The sequence below is a fragment of the Podarcis vaucheri genome (assembly GCF_965113315.1).
Source record: "Podarcis vaucheri genome assembly, chromosome: 12".
NCBI classification, from domain to species: domain Eukaryota; kingdom Metazoa; phylum Chordata; class Lepidosauria; order Squamata; family Lacertidae; genus Podarcis; species Podarcis vaucheri.
Genome location: NC_138750.1, coordinates 64,104,238 through 64,130,601, shown reverse-complemented (window position 1 = coordinate 64,130,601; position 26,364 = coordinate 64,104,238). Strand labels below are relative to the sequence as shown.

General features: G+C 48.9%; 3 protein-coding genes across 4 annotated transcripts in view; all 3 read right to left on the bottom strand.

Annotated features, from left to right (window-relative positions):
- The window catches only part of LOC309514838 (uncharacterized protein), a 43,980-nt gene extending 39,232 nt beyond the window's left edge, over nt 1–4,748 (bottom strand). For both annotated transcript variants that reach the window (XM_082192212.1, XM_082192211.1), the window contains exon 1: nt 4,428–4,748. The gene's annotated coding sequence lies outside the window, so the exon portion shown is untranslated. The remainder of the gene's footprint in view (nt 1–4,427) is intronic.
- The window catches only part of LOC309515870 (uncharacterized protein), a 36,182-nt gene that overhangs the window by 9,086 nt on the left and 732 nt on the right, over nt 1–26,364 (bottom strand). Inside the window, exons 2-11 of the mRNA XM_082194083.1 lie at nt 18,447–18,954; nt 18,195–18,276; nt 17,604–17,686; nt 16,822–16,948; nt 15,824–16,393; nt 14,002–14,178; nt 13,117–13,177; nt 12,665–12,741; nt 11,395–11,882; nt 11,143–11,224 (exon numbers count right to left, since the gene is read on the bottom strand). Of these exons, the coding sequence (XP_082050209.1) occupies nt 11,143–11,224; nt 11,395–11,882; nt 12,665–12,741; nt 13,117–13,177; nt 14,002–14,178; nt 15,824–16,393; nt 16,822–16,948; nt 17,604–17,686; nt 18,195–18,276; nt 18,447–18,863 (2,164 nt within the window). The 5' untranslated portion in view covers nt 18,864–18,954. The remainder of the gene's footprint in view (nt 1–11,142; nt 11,225–11,394; nt 11,883–12,664; nt 12,742–13,116; nt 13,178–14,001; nt 14,179–15,823; nt 16,394–16,821; nt 16,949–17,603; nt 17,687–18,194; nt 18,277–18,446; nt 18,955–26,364) is intronic.
- On the bottom strand, nt 20,955–25,967 carry LOC309515869 (uncharacterized protein; the record flags this gene model as incomplete). The annotated part of the gene is made up of 5 exons (XM_082194082.1): nt 25,910–25,967; nt 25,321–25,403; nt 24,539–24,625; nt 23,620–24,109; nt 20,955–21,228 (listed from the first exon to the last, which is right to left on the bottom strand). The coding sequence occupies exons 3-5, from the start codon at nt 24,570–24,572 to the stop codon at nt 20,955–20,957; spliced, it is 798 nt and encodes a 265-aa protein (XP_082050208.1). The 5' UTR covers nt 24,573–24,625; nt 25,321–25,403; nt 25,910–25,967.

Below are 26,364 nucleotides of genomic sequence, written 5' to 3'. Positions count from 1 at the left end.
TGGAAGGACAGCCAGGAACTGCTCCAAGATCACCAGGTCCAGCATCTCAGCTTTCGTGTGCCTTTCTGGCTTCAGCCAAAGACGGTCAAGGTGGTGGAATCGGCTGCAAACTTCTCGAGGCCCTTTGGCCTCCTGGTAGCAGAACTGCCTGAACTTTTTTCTCTGCGCATCTGAGCTGAAGGTGTCCTCCTCACCCAGGATCTTCTGCACAGAGTTTTCCCAGAATCCTTCACTGCTCCCAGTGTTGATGGCATGGCCTCTTCCTGCTTCAGGGCCAGCTGAGTCTTGCTCATCCATCTGGGCTCTCAGGAAGCCTCCAAGAGATCAGAAGAAAGCCCTTGTTCTTCTGCCACGTTCCGTCTGTCCTAAGTGTGTGCAAATCCTACAAAGCAAATACATTGTTCTGTTATGAAACATACATGGCCACAGGAAGAATAAAGTTCCCTGAGCAAGCGTGGATGAGTCTTGCTAAGAACTAGGGCTGGGCTGGACTACAGCCCAGACTCTGAACTGCCTTCAAAAAAGGAGAAGGAGAAGTCAGCATCTAGTCCTCCTAGAAGAAAAGTTACTATACAAAATGTGCAGGAAACCTAGAGAACTTCTGTTGGATGAATCAGCCTATTTGCTCCTGTCTTTCAGTATTTTCAATCAGTGAAAGAAGTCAGAACTGTGATTGACAATTGAGTCATTTGTACAAGTGTAAATTAGACACTCGTCTATAGTCTGTTCAGCCACGGCAGGTTCTGCACCCTTCCTGCCCTTTGACTTCCTCCCCAAAGAACTCTCTTCCATTGTCTCCTGAGAAGAGACAGAAGCCAGCCAACCTGCCAACTTTGGGGTCCTCTAGGGTTGCTCTCCCTCCCTCCCTCCCCCAATTCAGGGCCCAATTCTTTCCTGCTTCTGCCTCAGTTTCTAGCATTTGGATTCTCCAATGTTCTCAAGACACACTACTGGGGAGGAGTCCCTTTTTCTTAGGTCTGAGGGCCAAAGAACAGTGCTAAAAAGCAAGTATAGAAGGGCTCACATTCCTGCTGTGTCTGTAAGCACCCCTCTTCAGCTGCTTCCCCTTTCTCTGGTTTTGTTTAAACCTGTTCCTCAGACACAGAACACTAATAATGAACCATATGTTGTAGATATTGCCATAAACATATTGTGCTATTTCTGTGATATACAAATGACAAGAGAAGACTCAGTCAATTTTCTTTGTATCTTTTCTTATTCCTAGTTTTCTCCTTCTGTTTAAACCCACATGCTCCCAGGAGGTATTTTCCCTCAGAGCCAGAGCAGAGCGGGGGGGGGGGGGGCTGCAGTGCCTCTGAGGCTCCAGCAGAGGGCGGGAGCCTCTCCCTCTTTCTGATTGGCTCCCAGCCCTTTTGGAGGGAAAATCCAAGGAGGGAGAGAGTTTGACAGAGCCTGATCTGAGAGGGGAGGTGGGGATTTTATTATTGTATTATTATTATTATTATTATTATTATTATTCAGAGAGGTTCTGTCTGAGGGAGAACTGGCTCTGATCTGAGAGGGGAGATGGGGATTGGGAGAGGGTTTTTCTGAGGCGAAGGAGCCTCGCAGCAGCTTAGATAGGAAGACGACCCAGTGGAGGGTCTGGGGAGAAGATGGAGGCAGGATTTAATCTGGAGGGCTGAGTCTGAGGAGGCAGGAGAGGGAGGAGCTGTGGGAAGACGGACTTAACCAGGGTCTCCTTCCAGTCAGGAGGGGAGAGATCTGCTAGGAAAAGGAGACCCCCCCAAAACCAAGAACAAGGGCTGAGGGGATCCCCTGGGTCTGTGGGAAATCCCTCAGGAGTGGGATGGCTAAGAGAGAGGCGGACAAACGAAAAATGCCCCTCGCTCAGGAACCAAAGTATGAGGCTGAGAAGGAAGCTGCGCTGTATTAAAAGTAACTGTAACCCCGGTCATAACTAGGTCAACGAATGAGAGGGAAGGTACAGAAACCAAGTTAAGCCTTTTACCTCCTATTGTAGAACCATTTCTATCATAAACCAAGAACTAAGACACTGTATGACCTCTAATAATGAACTATATTCCCATAAACTTATTGTGCCATTTTTGTGATATACAAATGACAAGAGAAGACTCGGTCAATTTCTTGTATCCTTCATTATTCCCATGATTGTTATTTAAAACTCAATTAAGTTATTCCAAAAAGACAACACACACTCCCAGCCCCCCCCCCCAGTGCTGCATCTGTAAAGCAGGATGAGACCCCTTTAAAGAGTCCATAGTTTGTAAAGGGTGCTGAGCGCTGCCAGGAGAGGTTCCCTTGGAGTGGCTAGGCAACTGTCCTCCTTGCCAGGGAACTCAGGAATTACAGCTGGTGAGAAGAGGATCTCCCAGTAACTCTCAGCACTGGGGGGGGGCTGCCTCTTTCACCCCCACTCATAGCTGTCAAGCACCCCTTATTTGGAGGGACAGTCCCTTATTCCAGTACCATGTCCCGCTGCTGTCCCTTATTGATGGATGTCCCTTAAATGATGTCCCTTAAATTTCAAAGGAAGCAGCTCCTCTCCCTCCCTTCCTGCCAGCCAGGGAGGAGGGAGGCTCCAACTGTGTTACTTGGCTGTGTTGCTCACCCAATAAGAAGTCTAGGAACGACTGGGGGGTGGAGCTTGCATGCCTTGTGCTGATCAAATCGGCTGCGTTGCCTGGGGACTCGCCTTTGCTCAGCACTTCCCAGCCGAGAGGTGACGGTGGTTTTCCTTGAGGCTTCGTTTGGCTGCTGGCTGGGCTTTCTGCCTTTGGCTCAGAGGGGCTCAGAAGTTGAACATACCTGTGCTGAGTGCTCGGATCAGAATCGGATGGATACGTCATCGACTGCCCACTCACCCTTGCCGGCGAAAAGGTTTGTCTGTAACCGGGGCACATGGTGGAGGAAAAGTAAAGAAGATCTCGTGAGAGGGGGGGCTTTTGAATTTGTTTTGGAGGCTCCTTCGATTGACTTATGGGGGGAAAGAAAGGAGCTGGTTGACTAAAATGGTGGGTGACTGGCGATTTCGTGGCGGGGGGGGAGGCTGTGTGTGTGTGGCTAGTTAAGGCAAGCTGAGGGGTTTTTTGAATGCTGGACGGCATTTTGTTGCACGTGCTGCTGCAAACTTTGCAGTGCAAAGCCAGCCCGGGGAGCCATCTTAAGTTGAGGCTGCATAGGGCTTGTGGTGCATGTGATTCAGATTCTATTCATTGAACCTCTGGTTACAAAGTTGGTTGGACAGTGTTCTCTTTTTTTATATATAAAATATTCATTAAAGTTTCACAAATTTTATAATCAAACACAACAATGCAAACAAACACAAACAAGAAAAAACAAGTATAATTTCAAATCCTTATTTTCTTAAAACTTACTTCCCCGACCTCCTCATAACTCCCCTTTCTGCATTCCACTTTCAAATTTTTAGTTCAGCAAATCCTCACCCGTTGGACAGTGTTCTCGAAGCTACCAGCATGAGTTTGACCAGACTGCAGGAGGACAGGAAGACTGGAGTGCCTAGAACAGGTGAGGCTGCAGGTCCCTTATTTTCAAATCTGTAAGTTGACAGCTATGCCCCCATCCCTCCCAAGGTTCCCTCCCTTCCCAGCAGGGCCTCTCCTGCTGCCTTGGATTCCTTGGGTGGGGAGACCTCTGGTGGTTCTCTGTTCAGGGCTTTCTGGTCAGTCTCAGAAGATCATTTGGACACCTGACAGGCTGCATGTCTGAATGGGTCAGCCAGCAGTCTGGATAAGACCCCTGTCTGATGAACGGGTGGTGGGGAAAGCTTTCCTTCTAACTGGAGGACAAGGGAAGGTTTGCTTGCATCCAGATCATTGAAATGGATGCAGAAAATCAGTTTCTCCCAAAAGCGCCTGGATCTGGTCAGCGACCACTTACTCAAGAACTTTGTTGAGGAAAGGGAGCTTTGCCACTGGCTGGGAGTTAGTTAGGATCTCTGAATCCAGGGAAGGTTTCTTAAGGAGTGGATTCACCCCGCCTCCTCCAAGCAGGAAGGGAGCCCCCACTCCTGCAGGGAGGCACTGACCCCTCCCTGACCCAGCCACCCCCCCCCTGTTCTTTCTCATCCTCCCAGAGGGGCTCAGACTGATCCCAGCACTCAGTCCGCATCCTCCAGCCTGACGGACTGAAACTCCACAGGACTAGAGTGGGCTCTGGACCCCCAGGAGACTCCTCGGCTGGTGCAGCAAACTCAAGTCTGGGGGGATGAAAGCCATGGCTTCCCCACAAAGCGGTGAGCAGCCTTTGCTGTGAAGGAAGGACAGCCTTGCAGCCCTCCTGCAAAACCACCCGCCCCCCCGGCTTTGCAGAGAGCAAGGAGGGGGCGCAGGACCCTGGGGGGCACGCATGATCTGAACACGCCCCCCCCTGCAGCCCCGGGACCCCCTTCTCCCCCAAAGGGAGGAGAGAGAGAGGAGACTCACCAGATTGCAGCAGGAGCCCCCCAGGCAGCGAAGCTTGCAAAGGAGACACACCAAACAGCCACGCCCCGCTTGCAGGAAGTGACTAGGGAGGGGGGAGGGAGGGGCTTTGGATCGGGAGGACCTAGTCCCCCCCCCCTTTCTTTCTGTCCTCTCTAGGAATCCGGTTCCGTTCCGTGTCCCCCTGGCGAAGCCAAGCGCCCCAAGCTCGCCCCTCCCCTCTGCAAAGCCGGCGCCCAGGAGGAGCCCCGTGCGCTGCGTATTTCGGGGTATCCTCCTGGCTGGCCTCGGAGCTGCTCCCTCCCTTGGCAAAAAAACAAGAGGGAAAGCACAACCCGCGCCCTCCCCCCACGGCTAGACATTGCGATCTACTCCCCCTTCCTTTCAAGCCCATGCTTTAAATTTCCCCCATCATACAAAAAACCAGCATTTAGCAGGGCAGTGAATGGCTCGTGATTCTTAAAAGCCTTTTCAGTCCTCTACTGATTCAAATTTAAGTCTTAAAAGATGACGGGCAAGAACGCTCAATGACGAAACAACACACTTTTTCACCACGTATCTCCCAGGGGAGCAGCAGAAAACAAGGAGGTTGGTCAAGGGAGCCTCCGAGCTTAATGGCAAGGTTCAACCATTTGCTGTCCGCAATGCAATGAGTATTTGTCTGTGGATGTCTCTGTTTACTGAATCTAACATAAAGAACAGTAGAAGGGGGGGGGGACAGAATTATCAGTGTCTGGGGCACCTGCACAGGAGCACCTGGGAAAGATTAGTAGGTGCCATGGCACCCGCATGTGCCCAGTTGGTGACCCCCTACAGCGCTCGGTTGAACACAAGCCAATTTCTCACGCAATGAATGTAAATAGTTCCTCTCCAGCAGGAGTCCTTTGGTCAAAAGCAGGGGTCAGCAATTTTTTTCAGCTGGTCCACTGTACCTCAGACCTTGTGGGGAGCCGGACTATATTTTGGGGGAAGAAATGAAGAATTCCTATGCCCCACAAATAACCCAGAGATGCATTTTAAATAAAAGCACACATTCTACTTCTGTAAAAACACTGATTCCCTCGGACCAGATTTAAAAGGTGATTGGGCCAAATCCGGCCCCCAGGCCTTAGTTTGACTACCCATTGTCAAGAGTCTTTGCTCAGGCTACAGATCTTTTCACATCAGATGTAAATTTTGCGCTCACACTGAAGAGTTATCTGAAGTGAAATAAGGCCTCTGAGCGAGAGTTATCATACCCCAGTTCATGAAGTACCAATGGTACTTTACTGATGGTAAAGGTGGTGGAGGTGGCTGCAGTCTTCTCAGTGTCCTTTGGCCTCCTGGTAGCAGAACTGCCTGAACCACTGGCTCTGCACATCTGAGCAGAGAATGTCCTTCTCACCAAGGATCTTCTGCACAGACCTTTCCCAGAATTCCCCACAGCAACATCAAAAGACAACACGCCCCCCCAGATCCCCATATGCGAGGCATCTGCAAAGCAGGATCAACCCACTTTAGAATCCTAAGAAGAGGATTTGGGGATGCTCTTCCTCACTGAAGGTGAGGTTGCCAGGGCAATGCTGGACACCCGAGACCTGAAATGGTCTAATGGCCTGGGCACATGGGGCCACTCCAAGGTGATGGGGGCCCTTTCCTGGGGTAGGAGGGAGAGCAGCTCTTGAGGACCCCAGGGTTAGAAGCCCCCCCCCCTCAGCCTGGTGTGAAAATTGTACTCAGTCAACCACAGTTCTAAATACCATACCTTCTTTGACCAAAAGGCAGGAGCAAACAGGCAGATTCATCTCACAGAAATCCCTTCGGTTGCCATCACATTTGGCAGGGTCACTTCCCTCCTAGGAGGGCTAGACACGGCCCAGAATCAACCCCCCACTGCTCCCAGTTTGATGGCATTGCCTTCCTGCTTCTGGGCCAGGTGAGTCTGGCTCATCCACCTGGGCTCTCAGGAAGCCTCCAAGAGATCAGAAGGAAGGAATCCCTTTTGTCGTCTGCCCAGTTCTGGCTGTCCTGAGCAGAGGGACATCTACTTATTACAGTGTTTACAACCTATTTTGACGGGCATTAATGATCCTGGCCCAACTGAACTGGCTGCCAATTAGCTTCCACACCCAATTCAAAGTGCTGGTTTTGACCTATAAAGCCATTACCATTATTGTTATTATTTTTAACGATTCATGAAACCACAGTAAAACTAACAAACATTAAAACTTCCTTATCTTAAAGTCAGATAGTTATTTATTTTCTTAACATCTAACAAGAGGGAAGTTCCACAAGGTGGGTGACACTATCAAAAAGGCCCCCTGCCTTGTTCCATGTAACCTCACTTCCCACAATCAGGGAACTGGCAGAAGGCCTTCAGAAGTGGAACTCAGGGTCCACGTTGAACATATTAATCAAAGTCTCTGAAAATTAAATTCATATACAGCCATTGTCTGGTTTCTCCCCACTGTGACATCTTTGATGGCCTATGAGACTGGTCTTCTGACCGAAGCTCTGTCCACATTCCAAGCATTGATATGGTTTCTCTCCTGTATGAATTCTTTCATGGACTATGAGATAGAACTTCCGGGTGAACCCCTTTCCACATTCCAAGCACTGATGCGGTTTCTCCCCTGTATGAATCCTTTGATGGGAAGTAAGACCTTCCTTCCAGGTGAAACTCTGTTCACATTCCATGCACTGATATGGTTTCTCTCCTGTATGAATTCTTTCATGGACTGTGAGATTGAACTTCCGACTGAAGCTCTTCCCACATTCCAAGCACTGATACGGTTTCTCCCCTGTATGACTTATTTGATGGGTTGTGAGATGGGCACTCCGACAGAACCCCTTCCCACATTCCAAACACTGATATGGTTTCTCCTCTGTATGAATTCTTTGATGGGAAGTGAGACTTTTCTTCCAGGTGAAACTCTTTCCACATTCAAAGCACTGAAATGGTTTCTCCCCTGTATGAATTCTCTGATGGGAAGTGAAATCCTTTTTCTGGGTAAAGCTCTTTGCACATTCCAAGCATTGATACGGTTTCTCCCCTGTATGACTTATTTGATGGACTGTGAGATTGAACTTCCGACTGAAACTCTTCTCACATTCCATGCACTGATATGGTTTCCCCTGTGTATGAATTCTTTGATGGGAAGTGAGACTCTCTTTCCGACTGAAGCTCTTCGCACACTCCAAGCAATGATAGGATTTCTTCCCCAATGGATTTCTTCGGAGGGAAATGGAATGGGAGCTTTGACTGAAGTTCTCTCTACACTCAGAATATTTACATGGCTTCTCCATGGTGTAGACATGGTCATGGTCTCCCTGGTTCTTAATCTCTGATTCATCAGCATCTGCAACAAAAAAACAAACAGATCACAGCCTCAGGGAGAAACGCAGCGCTCAGTTATTGATCTTTGCTAATTAATGCTTGGGACACAGGAAGAACTGAAGTGATTAAAAGTAAGCCTTACAACAGGCTTCACAGCTTTTGTTGACAGGCATTAATGAACATATGGAGGCACTATCAGCAATGACGCACTCCCTCTGAACTGGAGGGACTAGCTCTGCGTGAAACGGGTCTTTTCCGCTACGGCGAAGCGGGGACCCAGCTAAAAATCACAGGCGGATGAAGCCTGTGACCATGGGACGCGGCGGGCACCCTTAGCGCCCCCCCAACCCGCAAAGGAACCCACTAACGGGCTCCGAAGTGAAGAGGGGGAAGTGGCACGGTGCTGTGAGTCAACTGCTATTTACGTGGAGCGAAGCCGCACAGCCGTTGCCGGAGAGTGCTGCCTTTTTCCTGGGACAATTTGGCTTCTAAAATAAGCACCCGTGAGTACTTAAACTTTGAACAATCGGACTTTAAACAAGGACTTGCGAGAAGAAAGGAATTGGACTTAAAAATTTATTTTAATTTGGTACTGAAACGGGAAGGTCTAAACAGGAAGTCAGCCTTCCGTTTCTTTGTAGACAGAGTAAAGCAAAGACAACGTAAACTAGAGCTCAGAAAATCGCTGTTAAAGGATTGGCTTTCATCATTTAAAATTGTTGAACCCCCCTTCGGCAGCAGGAGAAGAAGGGGGATATTTTTTGGACTGTTTAAACCTGCAGAAGTGAGTTTAAATTAAAGTAACTTTCCACCGTCCTGATCCTGGAGCGGGGTGTCAGGACTGACGTTTTGAAGCTCATTGACCAGAGACAAATGTTTTTGACAGATAGCTAAAGGAAGAGAAACATAGTGATTCCATTGTTTCCTTTCGCACTTTAAAGGAACAAATATCGACAAAATATCTCAAAAAAGATACTTTGTTGCAAGAACAAATAGAAGTTCCCCCCCTAGAGGGAGATTGTGAAACTGTAACTAACTCCAGGGATCTTGCAGCTGTCAGATTACAATCGTGGGAATGGACTTGTGACCTTGTAGGACAATGTATTCAGAGGCTCTGTTGTGTGCTCTCTGGAAAACAAGTGCCCTACTGGAACAGTTAAGTGAGAAGATGGATTTGATGACTAATGCGGCCAGAATTTTTGAACAGGCAATGGGAAACTATGTGGAGCCCACCCAGGAATTAGATCAGGAGTGTGTCCTGACAGAGCAGATGAGAGAAGAGGATGTTGCTGAATCTTGGGCGCCAGAGATGGAGGGAGCAGCAGCCTTGCAGGAACAAGAGCTTTTGGATTTGACAAATGAACTTGGAAAAAGCCAGATTTGGAAAGATAAAGTTTGGACTGGTTTGGAAATGGGGGGTTGGATAGACCCCCCTATGCAAGGATTTTTGGACTTTCCGAGTCTGGCAATGGGCCGTGAAATGTTTGGAGCTGTGGGGGCTCTTAATTTCGGAGGGATTCTGAAACATCTTCCTAAATACCACATGGAGTTGAGCCTGGACTATGGAAAAGGGGCTGATCCGCTGAAGAGGGCCAAAAACATCACCAAGCTGGAGTTCCCACGAGTGAAAGGAGAATATGAAGAAGAGCTGCGGAAGGGACATGGAAGAGATTCAAGGGCCTCGGATATAAGGTTGCCAGGTTAATGTGCTAGATGGATGGGATAAAAAGGACTGACAAAACCCAGGACCAGGAGGAAGGGACGCTGGATGAAGATTGGACTGTTTTTATTTCTTTTTTTATTATCAGGATTGTTTTATAAAATTGATGAATGTTAGAAAAATGTTGGAACAAAATTATTTGGCTTTAGTAAAAAACTTTAAAGAATTAGGCAAGAATATTATGGTTGTGAGAAGTCGGTAAAAATAAGATTTAAGTTTTAAGTTTTTAAGGTTTCTACAAGATAAGATGAAAATAGATTAAGGTAACGTAATGACAGAATAATATGAAATATGGAAAGGATTTGCTGCATAATTATTAATCAGAATACAAAAAAAGGGAAGAGGAGGAGGTCAAAGAAAGAAGGTAATGAGAGTTGAGGACTTGAGAATAAGGGATGTATTTTTGTTTGTTAGCGGTGTATTTTTGTTTTTTGATTCTTTATGGTTTGAGGTGGTTTCTTTTTTCTTTGTTTTTTCTATTCTTTTTTTGTTTTCTGCTTTGTTTTTCCTTTGTAATTTCAAAAATTTTCAATAAATATCATATTAACAATAATAATAATGAACATATGTATGAGAAACTGAGTGTCAGGAGTGGGGCAGCAATAAATCACACCGAGAAAGTGAAGTTAACTCCTTATGAGACGCAACAGGCTGCTCAGAAGTGTCAGGTCTACTGAGCACAGCAATACTTCCCTCTGGGTCTGGCCCCTATGAGCCAGTTGTGGGGACTGAAGGCCCTGCCTTCCCACAACTGACTAAGTCTCCTCCTCTCCCAGATTCTTCCCAAGGGATCTTAAATTCCAAAACAGACATTATGATCCAACAGGGAGCCTTACTGAGAGAGTTCATGATCCCACAATTCTCCTCCATGACTTCCTTATGCAGAGCTCTCTGGTCAGGATCCAGCAATGACCATTCCTCATCTGTGAAATGAACAGCTACATCTTCAAAGCACAGCAGACCCTAAAATAAAAAGTGAAACGTCCCCTTCTTAGACAATATACAGATTATCTACTACACATTGCCCTGTTGTTTTCTGCCTAGCTGCCCCATCTCATAGCCTCTTTGCCCGCAATGCTCCTTCTCCCTACCTGATCTGGTTCCAGAGCTGATGTTTCTCCTCTGCCTCCATGCAAAGATGGAAGAAGAGGTCTTGGCAGCATCATTCTGTCACCTGTGAGAGGCAAAGGGAGGTGGCAGGCCATTAGCACATGCTTTTCTTCAAGGTGAAGCAGTGCACCTCTAACTACAGATGGGACGCTCTATGCGTGGGAACCTCTGAAGGTGACTCACAAACTAAGCCAGAAGGAGGCTACCAGACTGGTGACTGGGAGCAGCTGCTGGGACCATATAACACTGGTCCTCAAAGACCTACACTGGCTCCTAGTATGTTTCCAAGCACAATTCAACATGTTGGTATTGACCTTTGAAGCCCTAAACAGCCTCAGCCCAGTAGACCTGAAGGAGCGTCTCCACACCAATCGTTCAGCCCGGACACTGAGGTCCAGCTCCAAGGGCCTTCTGACAGTTCCCTCACTGCGAGGAGTAAAGCTACAGAGAACCAGGCAGAGGGACTTCTCTTGGCCCCAAGTGTCTTCCCCCAAAAGATGAAAAGAACCCACAGATTAGTTCCTAAATCCATAAAATGCAACCAAAGGGAGAAAAAGCTCCTTCCTCCTTACCCAGTGGCCTCTCTCTCCTGACCAACGGAGTCTTCTCTGCCTCAGAGGAATCCAGACCCATTTCTGCAAAGATAATCTTTCCCTGAAAGAGCAACAAGGATTCAGAACAGAGGATGGAGAGAAATATTAGAAAAGGAATGGCAAAGGGGAAACCATTTGGGGATGCTATCCAAAAGCTTAGTAGAGGATTTCAGGATACTCTCCATTCTGTTCAGAGCCCCTTGGGAATATCCAGAGGACAGTCTCTCTCACCTGCTTTCTCTCTGCCTGCTTCCTCTCCTCTGCCTGACTCAGGAGGAATCCTTCGGCCAGGGCCACCGCCTGGGAACTGGTCTCTGCTCCACATTCCCGGACCCAGCTCTCCATCTCTGGTGGAAGGACAGCCAAGAACTGCTCCAAGATCACCAGGTCCAGCATCTCAGCTTTTGTGTGCCTTTCTGGCTTCAGCCACTGATGGCAAAGATGATGGAGTTGGCTGCAAACTTCTCGGGGTCCTTTGGCCTCCTGGTAGCAGAACTGCCTGAACTGCTGGCTCTTCATATCAGAGTGGAGGGTGTCCTCCTCACCCAGGATCTTCTTCACGGACCTTTCCCAGAATCCCTCACTGCTCCCAGTGTTGATGGCATGACCCCTTCCTGCTTCAGGGCCGGCTGAGTCTTGCTCATCCATCTGTGTTCTCAGGAAGCCTCCAAGATATCGGAAGGAACCACTTGGCCTTCTGCCCAGTTCTGTCTGTCCTTATTAAAGCGGCTAGCAAATCCTAAAAAGGAATAAGTCTTTCTGTTATATAATTGATATTATTATCATTCTTATTTTATTAAAATCCTATAATTCAAAGGTTCAAGGTGTTTTTTAAAAAATAATATTGACGGCATCATCAAGTACCTTTTCTAATCAGTCTGGCATCTTTTTTAGGGCTGGACGATGCCTGGTTTTCAACATCATAATACAGTATATCACCAGCATCCCAATACAGTGGTACCTTGGGTTAAGTACTTAATTCGTTCCGGACCTCCTGAAACTGTTCTTAACCTGAAGCACCACTTTAGCTCCCATTAGCTGCCTCCTGCTGCTGCTGCCCTGCCAGAGCACGATTTCTGTTCTCATCCTGAAGCAAAGTTCTTAATCCGAGGTACTATTTCTGGGTTAGCGGAGTCTGTAACCTGAAGCGTATGTAACCCGAGGTACCACTGTATTCCGGCTGCATTGGTTGTCCATTCTATTGAAGGGGCTCCCCTGAAGGTTCACTTAGACCCCCCCCCAAATCTGAAGAAGCGCCTCCTCCTTCCCTTCAGACCCTCCGGGGTGGGGAGGCTGGCAGAGGGGAGCAGGGCGGCCCCAGAAAGGGCATCCTGGTGGGAGTTCCTGGGCTGGGGCATACCCTCCCCACCGAGCCCCCCCCTGGCCCCCAGGCCTCTGACCCCAGAGACAGGTCTTTCCAGGACCCCAACTCCTCCTGGGGCAAGGACCCCGAGGTCTGGGAAGGGGAGCTGGCTGCCATCTCTGCCCCTCTTTCCCTCACCTGAAAGGGGCTCCTTTGCCTGCCTGCATCCCAGCATCCCGAGGGAGACCACCGGGGCCAGCTCGCCCCCTCCCGGGCTGTGCAGAGGAGGGAGGGGGGCAGGACCCTCCTCTCCCCGACCCCCCCCCTCCATGCACCCCCCCCCGCTGCAGCCCTGGGACCCCTTTCTCCCAAGGGGGGGGAGAGAGAGGAGGCTCACCGCATCCCGGGAGGCGCCCCTCGCAGGCGAAACCTCCCCCGCTTGCAGGAAATGACGTGGGGAGGGGGAGGGGCCTTGCTGGGGGGGGGGAGGGCTGGTCCCACCCCCTCCTTCCTTCCTTCCTCTACTCTCTAGGAATCCAGCTCAGTTCCCTGCCAGCCTTGCAAAGAGGAAAGGGAGGATCCGGGAGGAGCCCCGCCCAGAGAGGGTTCCTTTGCGGGAGGGGGGGCAGAGGAGAGAAGGGCTCCCTTGCCATCCCTTGGAGGCTTCCTGAGAGCCGGACTCAGCTGGCCCTGGAGGGGAAGGGGTCAGGCCTTCAAGAGGGGGAGCAGGGGGCGATTTGGGGGGGAACCCCTTCCTGACTCGGCGCTCGGCCAGGCAAGGTGGACTCTTACCTGTGGACTCTGCTGTCTCCCCTTTCCCCCTTTCCTGGTTCTGATTAAACCAATTCATGAACCAAGAACTCGTACACTAAGAATGATCCAGGTGTTGTAGACATTCCCATGAACTTATTGTGTGGCTTTTGTGATGCACAGATGACAAGAGAACACTCGGTCTACTTATTTGTATCCTTTATTCCTCCTGTGAGCCTTGTTTATAAAACCCAATAAACCAGAATTCCAAAAAGGAAGGAAAAAGACAACACACACTCCCAGTCCCAGGTCCCCATCTGTGCTGCATCTGCAAAGCAGGATCAACCCCCTTTAGAGAGCATTGGCTTCCTCCTACCTAAGAATCCTTGGATCTGTAGTTTCTGAAGGATGCGGAGAGCTGCTAGGAGACACCCTCCAAGCGCGCTTTAATAATCTGTCCTTTTTGCCAGGGACCTCGGGGAATTACAGATGGTGGGGAGAGGGTCTCCCAATAACTCTCAGCACTGGGGGGGGGGCTGCCTCTTTCACCCCCATCCCTTCCTGGCAGGACTTGGATTCCTTGGGTGGGGAGACTTCCAAGAGTTATCAGCAAGGCTTTCTGGTCAGCCTCAGGAGATCATTTGGACACCTGAGAGGCTGCATGTCTGAACGGGTGTACATGTGTCAAAGTCTGGCGAAAACCATGTCGGATGAAGGAGTGGTGGATGGTGAGGAAAACTCTCCTTCTAACTGAAGAACTTTGGAGCGTTGGAACTCAGCCTCACAACAGAAGACGATGGCTGTAGCTTGAATTATTGGCGCCCACTCCGACAGAGCCAAGTGGGGCAGCCTCCCCACCGGCACAGCCATCGCCCCACAAGTGAGCCCCGACAGAACGAGCTCCATTGGCCCCATGCCCTCAAGGCCCCGTTCCTCCTCCCTGGGGGTGCCCTGAGGACTGGCTGCATGTAGACAGACATAAAAATACACCAACAGTGAAAACGGAAACCTGACTCACGCAATAAATAAATAAGGAGGATGGAGGACCGAGAAAAGAAAAGGCTTCTTCTGCAGTGCAGAGTTAGACCTGGTTAGGGCGAGGAAACAAGCTGGGAGATGGCTGGAGGGGAGGAAAATTATGGTCGAACGAAACCAGGACTGGTGAGGGTTCATCATGGAGCCTTCCTGGTGGCCAAGAGGGAAGCAAGGAAGCAGACTTTGCTGTCTCAATAATGCTCCACTTTAACTGCCATTAACCTTTTAGAATGTATTAGGCATGGTTTGCATTTGTGAATCTCCCCCCTCTTACGCTACACTGCATCTCTCATTACCTGGCCTGAAAGTGGAACAAATGGCAGGATGTTTTAGCAGCAGAATGTAAATCAGCTCTCCGGGAAGCTATCTGAGACCCAGGAAGAGGATTTGGGGATGCTCTTCCTCACTGAAGGTGAGGTTGCCAGGGCAATGCTGGACACCCGAGACCTGAAATGGTCTAATGGCCTGGGCACATGGGGCCACTCCAAGGTGATGGGGGCTCTTTCCTGGGGTAGGAGGGAGAGCAGCTCTTGAGGACCCCAGGGTTAGAAGCCCCCCCCCCTCAGCCTGGTGTGAAAATTGTACTCAGTCAACCACAGTTCTAAATACCATACCTTCTTTGACCAAAAGGCAGGAGCAAACAGGCAGATTCATCTCACAGAAATCCCTTCGGTTGCCATCACATTTGGCAGGGTCACTTCCCTCCTAGGAGGGCTAGACACGGCCCAGAATCAACCCCCCACTGCTCCCAGTTTGATGGCATTGCCTTCCTGCTTCTGGGCCAGGTGAGTCTGGCTCATCCACCTGGGCTCTCAGGAAGCCTCCAAGAGATCAGAAGGAAGGAATCCCTTTTGTCGTCTGCCCAGTTCTGGCTGTCCTGAGCAGAGGGACATCTACTTATTACAGTGTTTACAACCTATTTTGACGGGCATTAATGATCCTGGCCCAACTGAACTGGCTGCCAATTAGCTTCCACACCCAATTCAAAGTGCTGGTTTTGACCTATAAAGCCATTACCATTATTGTTATTATTTTTAACGATTCATGAAACCACAGTAAAACTAACAAACATTAAAACTTCCTTATCTTAAAGTCAGATAGTTATTTATTTTCTTAACATCTAACAAGAGGGAAGTTCCACAAGGTGGGTGACACTATCAAAAAGGCCCCCTGCCTTGTTCCATGTAACCTCACTTCCCACAATCAGGGAACTGGCAGAAGGCCTTCAGAAGTGGAACTCAGGGTCCACGTTGAACATATTAATCAAAATAAAAAAATTCATTCCTGTAGCACCTTAAAGACCAACTAAGTTAGTTCTTGGTATAAGCTTTCGTGTGCATGCACACGTCTTCAGATACACTGAAACAGAACGATATTAATCAAAGTCTCTGAAAATTTTTCATATACAGCCATTGTCTGGTTTCTCCCCACTGTGACATCTTTGATGGACTATGAGACTGGTCTTCTGACCGAAGCTCTGTCCACATTCCAAGCATAGATATGGCTTCTCTCCTGTATGAATTATTTCATGGACTATGAGATAGAACTTCTGGGTGAACCTCTTTCCACATTACAAGCACTGATACGGTTTCTCTCCTGTATGAATTCTTTGATGGGAAGTGAGACTTTCCTTCCGATAGAAGCTCTTTCCACATTCCAAGCACTGATACGGTTTCTCCCCTGTATGAATCCTTTGATGGGCTGTCAGATTGAACTTCTGATTGAAGCTCTTTCCACATTCCAAGCACTGATACGGTTTCTCCCCTGTATGAATCCTTTGATGGGAAGTGAGACCTTCCTTCCAGGTGAACCTCTGTCCACATTCCAAGCACTGATATGGTTTCTCTCCTGTATGAATTCTTTTATGGGCTGTGAGATTGAACTTCCGATTGAAGCTCTTCCCACATTCCAAGCACTGATATGGTTTCTCCCCTGTATGAATTCTCTGATGGGAAGTGAGATCCTTTTTCTGGGTAAAGGTCTTCACACATTCCAAGCACTGATAGGATTTCTTCACCAATGGATTTCTTCGGAGGGAGCTTTGACGGATCTTCTCTCTACACTCAGAATATTTACATTGCTTCTCCATGGTGTAGACATGGTCATGGTCTCCCTGGTTCTTAATCTCTGATTCATCACCATCTGCAAGAAAGAAAGAAATGGATCACAGTCTCAGGGAGAAACGCAGCGCTCAGTTATTGATCTTTGCTAATTAATGCTTGGGACACGGGAAGAACTGAAGGGAATTAAAAGTAAGGCCTTAAAGCAGGCTTCACTGCTTTTGTTGACAGGCATCAATGAACATATGTATGGGAACGTGAGTGTCAGGAGTGGGGCAGCAATAAATCACACCGAGAAAGTGAAGTTAACTCCTTATGAGAAGCAACAGGCTGCACAGAAGTGTCAGGTCTACTGAGCACAGCAATACTTCCCTCTGGGTCTGGCCCCTATGAGCCAGTTGTGGGGACTGAAGGCCCTGCCTTCCCACAACTGACTAAGTCTTCTCCTCTCCCAGATTCTTCCCAAGGGATCTTAAATTCCGAAAGAGATGATCCAACAGGGAGCCTTACTGAGAGAGTTCATGATCCCACCATTCTCCTCCATGACTTCTTTATGCAGAGCTCTCTGGTCAGGATCCAGCAACGCCCACTCCTCGTCTGCAAAACGAACAGCTATATCTTCAAAGCATACTAGGCCCTAAAAGAAGAAGATAAAAGTCTTGCTCTCAGGCAGCAGAAAGATCATCTTCTACACATTGTTTTGTTGTTTTGTGTCTGTTTGTTGCCGTATGGTTTTAATGGGATTGTATGGCTGTACATTTTAATTATGGATGTACGTTTTAACATCTTAATGGAATTGTTTTCTTTTGTATTTTATTGATGGATATTCATCTTTGTGTAAATGGATGGAACTCCACCTGGTATTCTTCAGATCCTTCTCTCTGCTGAACATTCCCCCCTTTCCCCTCCCCGTCTACTGTTCTGGAGGGGGAAACCTTCGCCATGCCCTACAGCCAACTTCAGGGTTGCAGGGGGTCACAGGGAGGGGAAGGAGGGGGAAAGCCCTATAGTGCAACTGATGGGACTTGTTAGGTGAATTCTGGCCCCTCTTCTTTATGCTTTGTCAGCTGTTGAGAAGCCTATCTTAGTATTAAATGTTAAATTGGTAAATAAAACTGAAGCTACTGATAGATAATACTAGCATCATTCAGAAGGCTAGTGAACGTGAGGTGGTTGTTAATCATTCTCTGCACATAAACCTTCTGGAGTGGCCTTTACTGCCTTTGTTAAGGAGAATTTTGACAGAAGTCAAGAGCAGGAGCCTCTTTGCCCGCAATGATCCTTCTCCCTACCTGATCTGGTTCCAGAGCTGATGTTTCTTCTCTGCCTCCATGCAAAGATGGAAGAAGAGGTCTTGGCAGCATCATTCTGTCACCTGTGAGAGACAAACGAAAGTGGCAGGTCATTAGCACATGCTTTTCTTCGAGGTGAAGCAGTGTGCCTCTAACTACAGATGATGCGCTCTATGCGCGGGTACCTCTGAAGGGGACTCAGAAACTAAGCCAGAAGGAGGCTACCAGACTGGTGACTGGGAGCAGCTGCTGGGACCATATAACACTGGTCCTGAAAGACCTACACTGGCTCCTAGTATGTTTCCAAGCACAATTCAACATGTTGGTATTGACCTTTGAAGCCCTAAACAGCCTCGGCCCTGTAGACCTGAAGGAGCGTCTCCACACCAATCGTTTAGCCTGGACACTGAGGTCCAGCTCCAAGGGCCTTCTGACAGTTCCCTCACTGCGAGTAGTAAAGCTACAGAGAACCAGGCAGAGGGACTTCTCTTGGCCCAAAGTGTCTTCCTCCAAAAGGTGAAAGGAACCCACAGATTAGTTCCTAAATCCATAAAATGCAACCAAAGGGAGAAAAAGGTCCTTCCTCCTTACCCAGCGGCCTCTCTCTCCTGACCAACGGAGTCTTCTCTGCCTCAGAGGAATCCAGACCCATTTCTGCAAAGCTAATCTTTCCCTGAAAGAGCAACAAGGATTCAGAACAGAGGATGGAGAGAAATATTAGAAAAGGAATGGCAAAGGGGAAACCATTTGGGGATGCTATCCAAAAGCTTAGTAGAGGATTTCAGGATACTCTCCATTCTGTTCAGAGCCCCTTGGGAATATCCAGAGGACAGTCTCTCTCACCTGCTTTCTCTGTGCCTGCTTCCTCTCCTCTGCCTGACTCAGGAGGAAACCTTCGGCCAGGGCCACCGCCTGGGAACTGGTCTCCGCTCCACATTCCCTCACCCAGCTCTCCATCTCTGGCGGAAGGACAGCCAGGAACTGCTCCAAGATCACAAGATCCAGCATCTCAGCTTTCGTGTGCCTTTCTGGCTTCAGCCACTGATGGCAAAGACGGTGGAGTTGGCTGCAAACCTCTCGGGGTCCTTTGGCCTCCTGGTAGCAGAACTGCCTGAACTGCTGGCTCTTCATATCAGAGTGGAGGGTGTCCTCCTCACCCAGGATCTTCTTCACGGACCTTTCCCAGAATCCCTCACTGCTCCCAGTGTTGATGGCATGACCCCTTCCTGCTTCAGGGCCGGCTGAGTCTGGCTCATCCATCTGGGCTCTCAAGAAGCCTCCAAGAGATCAGAAGAAAGCCCTTGTTCTTCTGTCAAGTTCTGTCTGTCCTTATTAAAGCGGCTAGCAAATCCTACAAAGGAATAAGTCTTTCTGTTATATAATTGATATTATTATCATTCTTATTTTATTAAAATCCTATAATTCAAAGGTTCAAGGTGTTTTTTAAAAAATAATATTGACGGCATCATCAAGTACCTTTTCTAATCAGTCTGGCATCTTTTTTAGGGCTGGACGATGCCTGGTTTTCAACATCATAATACAGTATATCACCAGCATCCCAATACAGTGGTACCTTGGGTTAAGTACTTAATTCGTTCCGGACCTCCTGAAACTGTTCTTAACCTGAAGCACCACTTTAGCTCCCATTAGCTGCCTCCTGCTGCTGCTGCCCTGCCAGAGCACGATTTCTGTTCTCATCCTGAAGCAAAGTTCTTAACCCGAGGTACTATTTCTGGGTTAGCGGAGTCTGTAACCTGAAGCGTATGTAACCCGAGGTACCACTGTATTCCGGCTGCATTGGTTGTCCATTCTATTGAAGGGGCTCCCCTGAAGGTTCACTTAGACCCCCCCCCCAAATCTGAAGAAGCGCCTCCTCCTTCCCTTCAGACCCTCCGGGGTGGGGAGGCTGGCAGAGGGGAGCAGGGCGGCCCCAGAAAGGGCATCCTGGTGGGAGTTCCTGGGCTGGGGCATACCCTCCCCACCGAGCCCCCCCCCTGGCCCCCAGGCCTCTGACCCCAGAGACAGGTCTTTCCAGGACCCCAACTCCTCCTGGGGCAAGGACCCCGAGGTCTGGGAAGGGGAGCTGGCTGCCATCTCTGCCCCTCTTTCCCTCACCTGAAAGGGGCTCCTTTGCCTGCCTGCATCCCAGCATCCCGAGGGAGACCACCGGGGCCAGCTCGCCCCCTCCCGGGCTGTGCAGAGGAAGGAGGGGGGCAGGACCCTCCTCTCCCCGACCCCCCCCTCCATGCACCCCCCCCCCGCTGCAGCCCTGGGACCCCTTTCTCCCAAGGGGGGGGGGAGAGAGGAGGCTCACCGCATCCCGGGAGGCGCCCCTCGCAGGCGAAACCTCCCCCGCTTGCAGGAAATGACGTGGGGAGGGGGAGGGGCCTTGCTGGGGGGGGGGAGGGCTGGTCCCACCCCCTCCTTCCTTCCTTCCTCTACTCTCTAGGAATCCAGCTCAGTTCCCTGCCAGCCTTGCAAAGAGGAAAGGGAGGATCCGGGAGGAGCCCCGCCCAGAGAGGGTTCCTTTGCGGGAGGGGGGGCAGAGGAGAGAAGGGCTCCCTTGCCATCCCTTGGAGGCTTCCTGAGAGCCGGACTCAGCTGGCCCTGGAGGGGAAGGGGTCAGGCCTTCAAGAGGGGGAGCAGGGGGCGATTTGGGGGGGAACCCCTTCCTGACTCGGCGCTCGGCCAGGCAAGGTGGACTCTTACCTGTGGACTCTGCTGTCTCCCCTTTCCCCCTTTCCTGGTTCTGATTAAACCAATTCATGAACCAAGAACTCGTACACTAAGAATGATCCAGGTGTTGTAGACATTCCCATGAACTTATTGTGTGGCTTTTGTGATGCGCAGATGACAAGAGAACACTCGGTCTACTTATTTGTATCCTTTATTCCTCCTGTGAGCCTTGTTTATAAAACCCAATAAACCAGAATTCCAAAAAGGAAGGAAAAAGACAACACACACTCCCAGTCCCAGGTCCCCATCTGTGCTGCATCTGCAAAGCAGGATCAACCCCCTTTAGAGAGCATTGGCTTCCTCCTACCTAAGAATCCTTGGATCTGTAGTTTCTGAAGGATGCGGAGAGCTGCTAGGAGACACCCTCCAAGCGCGCTTTAATAATCTGTCCTTTTTGCCAGGGACCTCGGGGAATTACAGATGGTGGGGAGAGGGTCTCCCAATAACTCTCAGCACTGGGGGGGGGGCTGCCTCTTTCACCCCCATCCCTTCCTGGCAGGACTTGGATTCCTTGGGTGGGGAGACTTCCAAGAGTTATCAGCAAGGCTTTCTGGTCAGCCTCAGGAGATCATTTGGACACCTGAGAGGCTGCATGTCTGAACAGGTGTACATGTGTCAAAGTCTGGCGAAAACCATGTCGGATGAAGGAGTGGTGGATGGTGAGGAAAACTCTCCTTCTAACTGAAGAACATTGGAGCGTTGGAACTCAGCCTCACAACAGAAGACGATGGCTGTAGCTTGAATTATTGGCGCCCACTCCGACAGAGCCAAGTGGGGCAGCCTCCCCACCGGCACAGCCTTCGCCCCACAAGTGAGCCCCGAAAGAACGAGCTCCATTGGCCCCATGCCCTCAAGGCCCCGTTCCTCCTCCCTGGGGGTGCCCTGAGGACTGGATGCATGTAGACAGACATAAAAATACACAAACAGTGAAAACGGAAACCTGACTCACACAATAAATAAATAAGGAAGATGGAGGACCGAGAAAAGAAAAGGCTTCTTCTGCAGCGCAGAGTTAGACCTGGTTAGGGCGAGGAAACAAGCTGGGAGATTGCTGGAGGGGAGGAAAATTATGGTCGAATGCAAGCAAGACTGGTGAGGGTTCATCATGGAGCCTTCCTGGTGGCCAAGAGGGAAGCAAGGAAGCAGACTTTGCTGTCTCAATAATGCTCCACTTTAACTGCCATTAACCTTTTAGAATGCATTAGGCATGGTTTGCATTTGTGAATCTCCCCCCTCTTACGCTACATTGCATCTCTCCTTACCTGGCCTGAAAGTGGAACAAATGGCAGGATGTTTTAGCAGCAGAATGTAAATCAGCTCTCCGGGAAGCTATCTGAGACCCAGGAAGAGGATTTGGGGATGCTCTTCCTCACTGAAGGCGAGGTTGCCAGGGCAATGCTGGACACCCGAGACCTGAAATGGTCTAATGGCCTGGGCACATGGGGCCACTCCAAGGTGATGGGGGCTCTTTCCTGGGGTAGGAGGGAGAGCAGCTCTTGAGGACCCCAGGGTTAGAAACACACATCCCATCAGGCTGGTGCGAAAATTGTACTCAGTCAACCACAGTTCTAAATTCCTTCCTTGACCAAAAGCACCAAAAGGCAGGAGCAAACAGGCAGATTCATCTCAGAGAAATCCCTTCGGTTGCCATCACATTTGGCGGGGTCACTTCCCTTCTAGGAGGGCTAGACACGGCCCGGAATCAACCCCCCACTGCTCCCAGTTTGGATGGCATGGCCTCTTCCTGCTTCTGGGCCAGCGGAGTCTGGCTCATCCCCCTGGGCTCTCAGGAAGCCTCCAAGAGATCGGAAGGAAGGAATCCCTTTTGTCTTCTGCCCAGTTCTGGCTGTCCTGAGCAGAGGGACCTCTACTTATTACAGTGTTTACGACCTATTTTGATGGGCATTAATAATCCTAGCCCAACTGAACTGGCTGCCAATTAGCTTCCACACCCCAATTCAAAGTACCAGTTTTGACCTATAATGCCATTACCATTATTTTTATTATTTCTAACAATTCATGAAACCACAGTTAAACTAACAAACATTAAAAACTTCCTTATCTTAAAGTCAGATAGTTGTTTATTTTCTTAACATCTAACAAGAGGGAAGTTCCACAAGGTGGGTGACACTATCAAAAAGGCCCCCTGCCTTGTTCCATGTAACCTCACTTCCCACAATCAGGGAACTGACAGAAGGCCTTCAGAAGTGGAACTCAGGATCCAGGAGGAACATATTAATCAAAGTCCCTGAAAAGTATTCATATACAGCCATTGTCTGGTTTCTCCCCACTGTGACATCTTTGATGGCCTATCAGACTGGTCTTCTGACCGAAGCTCTGTCCACATTCCAAGCATTGATATGGTTTCTCTCCTGTATGAATTCTTTCATGGACTGTGAGATTGGACCTCCGACTGAAGCTCTTCCCACATTCCAAGCACTGATACGGTTTCTCTCCTGTATGAATTCTTTGATGGGAAGTGAGACTTTCCTTCCAGTTGAAGCTCTTTCCACATTCCAAGCACTGATACGGTTTCTCCCCTGTATGAATCCTTTGATGGGAAGTGAGACCTTCCCTCCAGGTGAAACTCTGTCCACATTCCAAACATTGATATGGTTTCTCTCCTGTATGAATTCTTTCATGGACTGTGAGATTGGACCTCCGACTGAAGCTCTTCCCACATTCCAAGCACTGATACGGTTTCTCTCCTGTATGAATTCTTTGATGGGAAGTGAGACTTTCCTTCCGGTTGAAGCTCTTTCCACATTCCAAGCACTGATACGGTTTCTCCCCTGTATGAATCCTTTGATGGGAAGTGAGACCTTCCCTCCAGGTGAAACTCTGTCCACATTCCAAGCATTGATAGGGTTTCTCTCCTGTATGAATTCTTTGATGGGAAGTGAGATTTTCCTTCCGGTTGAAGCTCTTTCCACATTTCAAGCACTGATATGTTTTCTCTCCTGTATGAATTCTTTCGTGGACTATGAGATAGAACTTCCGGGTGAACCTCTTTCCACATTCCAAGCACTGATACGGTTTCTCTCCTGTATGAATTCTTTGATGGAAAATGAGACTTTCCTTCCGGTTGTAGCTCTTTCCACATTCCAAGCACTGATACGGTTTCTCCCCTGTATGATTCCTTTGATGGGAAGTGAGACCTTCCCTCCAGGTGAAACTCTGTCCACATTCCAAGCATTGATAGGGTTTCTCTCCTGTATGAATTCTTTGATGGGAAGTGAGATTTTCCTTCCGGTTGAAGCTCTTTCCACATTTCAAGCACTGATATGTTTTCTCTCCTGTATGAATTCTTTCGTGGACTATGAGATAGAACTTCCGGGTGTAGCTCTTTCCACATTCCAAGCACTGATACGGTTTCTCTCCTGTATGAATTCTTTGATGGGAAGTGAGACTTTCCTTCCGGTTGTAGCTCTTTCCACATTCCAAGCATTGATATGGTTTCTCTCGTGTATGAATTCTTTCATGGACTGAGAGATTGGACCTCCGACTGAAGCTCTTCCCACATTCCAAGCACTGATATGGTTTCTCCCCTGCATGAATTATTTGATGGGAAGTGAGACTCTCTTTCCGACTGAAGCTCTTCGCACATTCCAAGCATTGATAGGATTTCTTCACCAATGGATTTCTTCGGAGGGAAGCGGAATGGGAGCTTTGACTGAAGTTCTCTCTACACTCAGAATATTTACATTGCTTCTCCATGGTGTAGACATGGTCATGGTCTCCCTGGTTCTTAATCTCTGATTCATCAGCATCTGCAACAAAGAAAGAAACGGATCATAGCCTCAGGGAGAAACGCAGCCCTCGGTTATTGAACTTTGCTAATTAATGCTTGGGACACGGGAAGAACTGAACTGAATTAAAAGTAAGGCCTTACAACAGGCTTCACTGCTTTTGTTGACAGCCATTAATGAACATATTTATGGAACCGGAATGTCAGGAGTGGGGCAGCAATAAATCACACCGAGAAAGTGAAGTTAACTCTTTATGAGACGCAACAGGCTGCTCAGAAGTGTCAGGTCTAGTGAGCACAGCAATACTTCTCTCTGGGTCTGGCCCCTATGAGCCAGTTGTGGGGACTGAAGGCCCTGCCTTCCCACAACTGACTAAGTCTCCTCCTCTCCCAGATTCTTCCCAAGGGATCTTAAATTCCGAAAGAGATATGATCCAACAGGGAGCCTTACTGAGAGAGTTCATGATCCCACCATTCTCCTCCATGACTTCTTTATGCAGAGCTCTCTGGTCAGGATCCAGCAACGCCCACTCCTCGTCTGCGAAACGAACAGCTATATCTTCAAAACATACTACGCCCTAAAAGAAGAAGAGAAAAGTCTTGCTCTCAGACAGCAGAAAGATCATCTTCTACACATTGTGCTGCTGTTTTGTGTCTGTTTGTTGCCGTATGGTCTTAATGGGATTGTATGGCTGTACATTTTAATTATGGATGTACGTTTTAACCTCTTAATGGAATTGTTTTATTGTGTATTTTATTGATGGATATTCATCTTTGTGTAAATGGGTGGAACTCCACCTGGTATTCTTCAGATCCTTCTCTCTGCTGAACATTCCCCCCTTTCCCCTCCCCGTCTACTGTTCTGGAGGGGGAAACCTTCGCCATGCCCTACAGCCAACTTCAGGGTTGCAGGGGGTCACAGGGAGGGGAAGGAGGGGGAAAGCCCTATAGTGCAACTGATGGGACTCATTAGGTGAATTCTGGCCCCTCTTCTTTATGGTTTGTCAGCTGTGGAGAAGCCTATCTTAGTATTAAATGTTAAATTGGTAAATAAAACTGAAGCTACTGATAGATAATACTAGCATCATTCAGAAGGCTAGGGAATGTGAGGTGGTTGTTAATCATTCTCTGCACATAAACCTTCTGGAGTGGCCTTTACTGCCTTTGTTAAGGAGAATTTTGACAGAAGTCAAGAGCAGGAGCCTCTTTGCCTGCAATGGTCCTTCTCCCTACCTGATCTGGTTCCAGAGCTGATGTTTCTCCTCTGCCTCCATGCAAAGATGGAAGAAGAGGTCTTGGCAGCATCATTCTGTCACCTGTGAGAGAAAGGGAGGTGGCAGGCCATTAGCACATGCTTTTCTTCGAGGTGAAGCAGTGCACCTCTAACTACAGATGATGCGCTCTATGCACAGGTACCTTTGAAGGGGACTCAGAAACTAAGCCAGAAGGAGGCTACCAGACTGGTGACTGGGAGCAGCTGCTGGGACCATATAACACTGGTCCTGAAAGACCTACACTGGCTCCTAGTATGTTTCCAAGCACAATTCAACATGTTGGTATTGACCTTTGAAGCCCTAAACAGCCTCGGCCCTGTAGACCTGAAGGAGCGTCTCCACACCAATCGTTCAGCCCGGACACTGAGGTCCAGCTCCAAGGGCCTTCTGGCAGTTCCCTCACTGCGAGGAGTAAAGCTACAGAGAACCAGGCAGAGGGACTTCTCTTGGCCCCAAGTGTCTTCCCCCAAAAGATGAAAAGAACCCACAGATTAGTTCCTAAATCCATAAAATGCAACCAAAGGGAGAAAAAGGTCCTTCCTCCTTACCCAGCGGCCTCTCTCTCCTGACCAACGGAGTCTTCTCTGCCTCAGAGGAATCCAGACCCATTTCTGCAAAGCTAATCTTTCCCTGAAAGAGCAACAAGGATTCAGAACAGAGGATGGAGAGAAATATTAGAAAAGGAATGGCAAAGGGGAAACCATTTGGGGATGCTATCCAAAAGCTTAGTAGAGGATTTCAGGATACTCTCCATTCTGTTCAGAGCCCCTTGGGAATATCCAGAGGACAGTCTCTCTCACCTGCTTTCTCTCTGCCTGCTTCCTCTCCTCTGCCTGACTCAGGAGGAATCCTTCGGCCAGGGCCACCGCCTGGGAACTGGTCTCCGCTCCACATTCCCTCACCCAGCTCTCCATCTCTGGCGGAAGGACAGCCAGGAACTGCTCCAAGATCACCAGGTCCAGCATCTCAGCTTTCGTGTGCCTTTCTGGCTTCAGCCACTGAT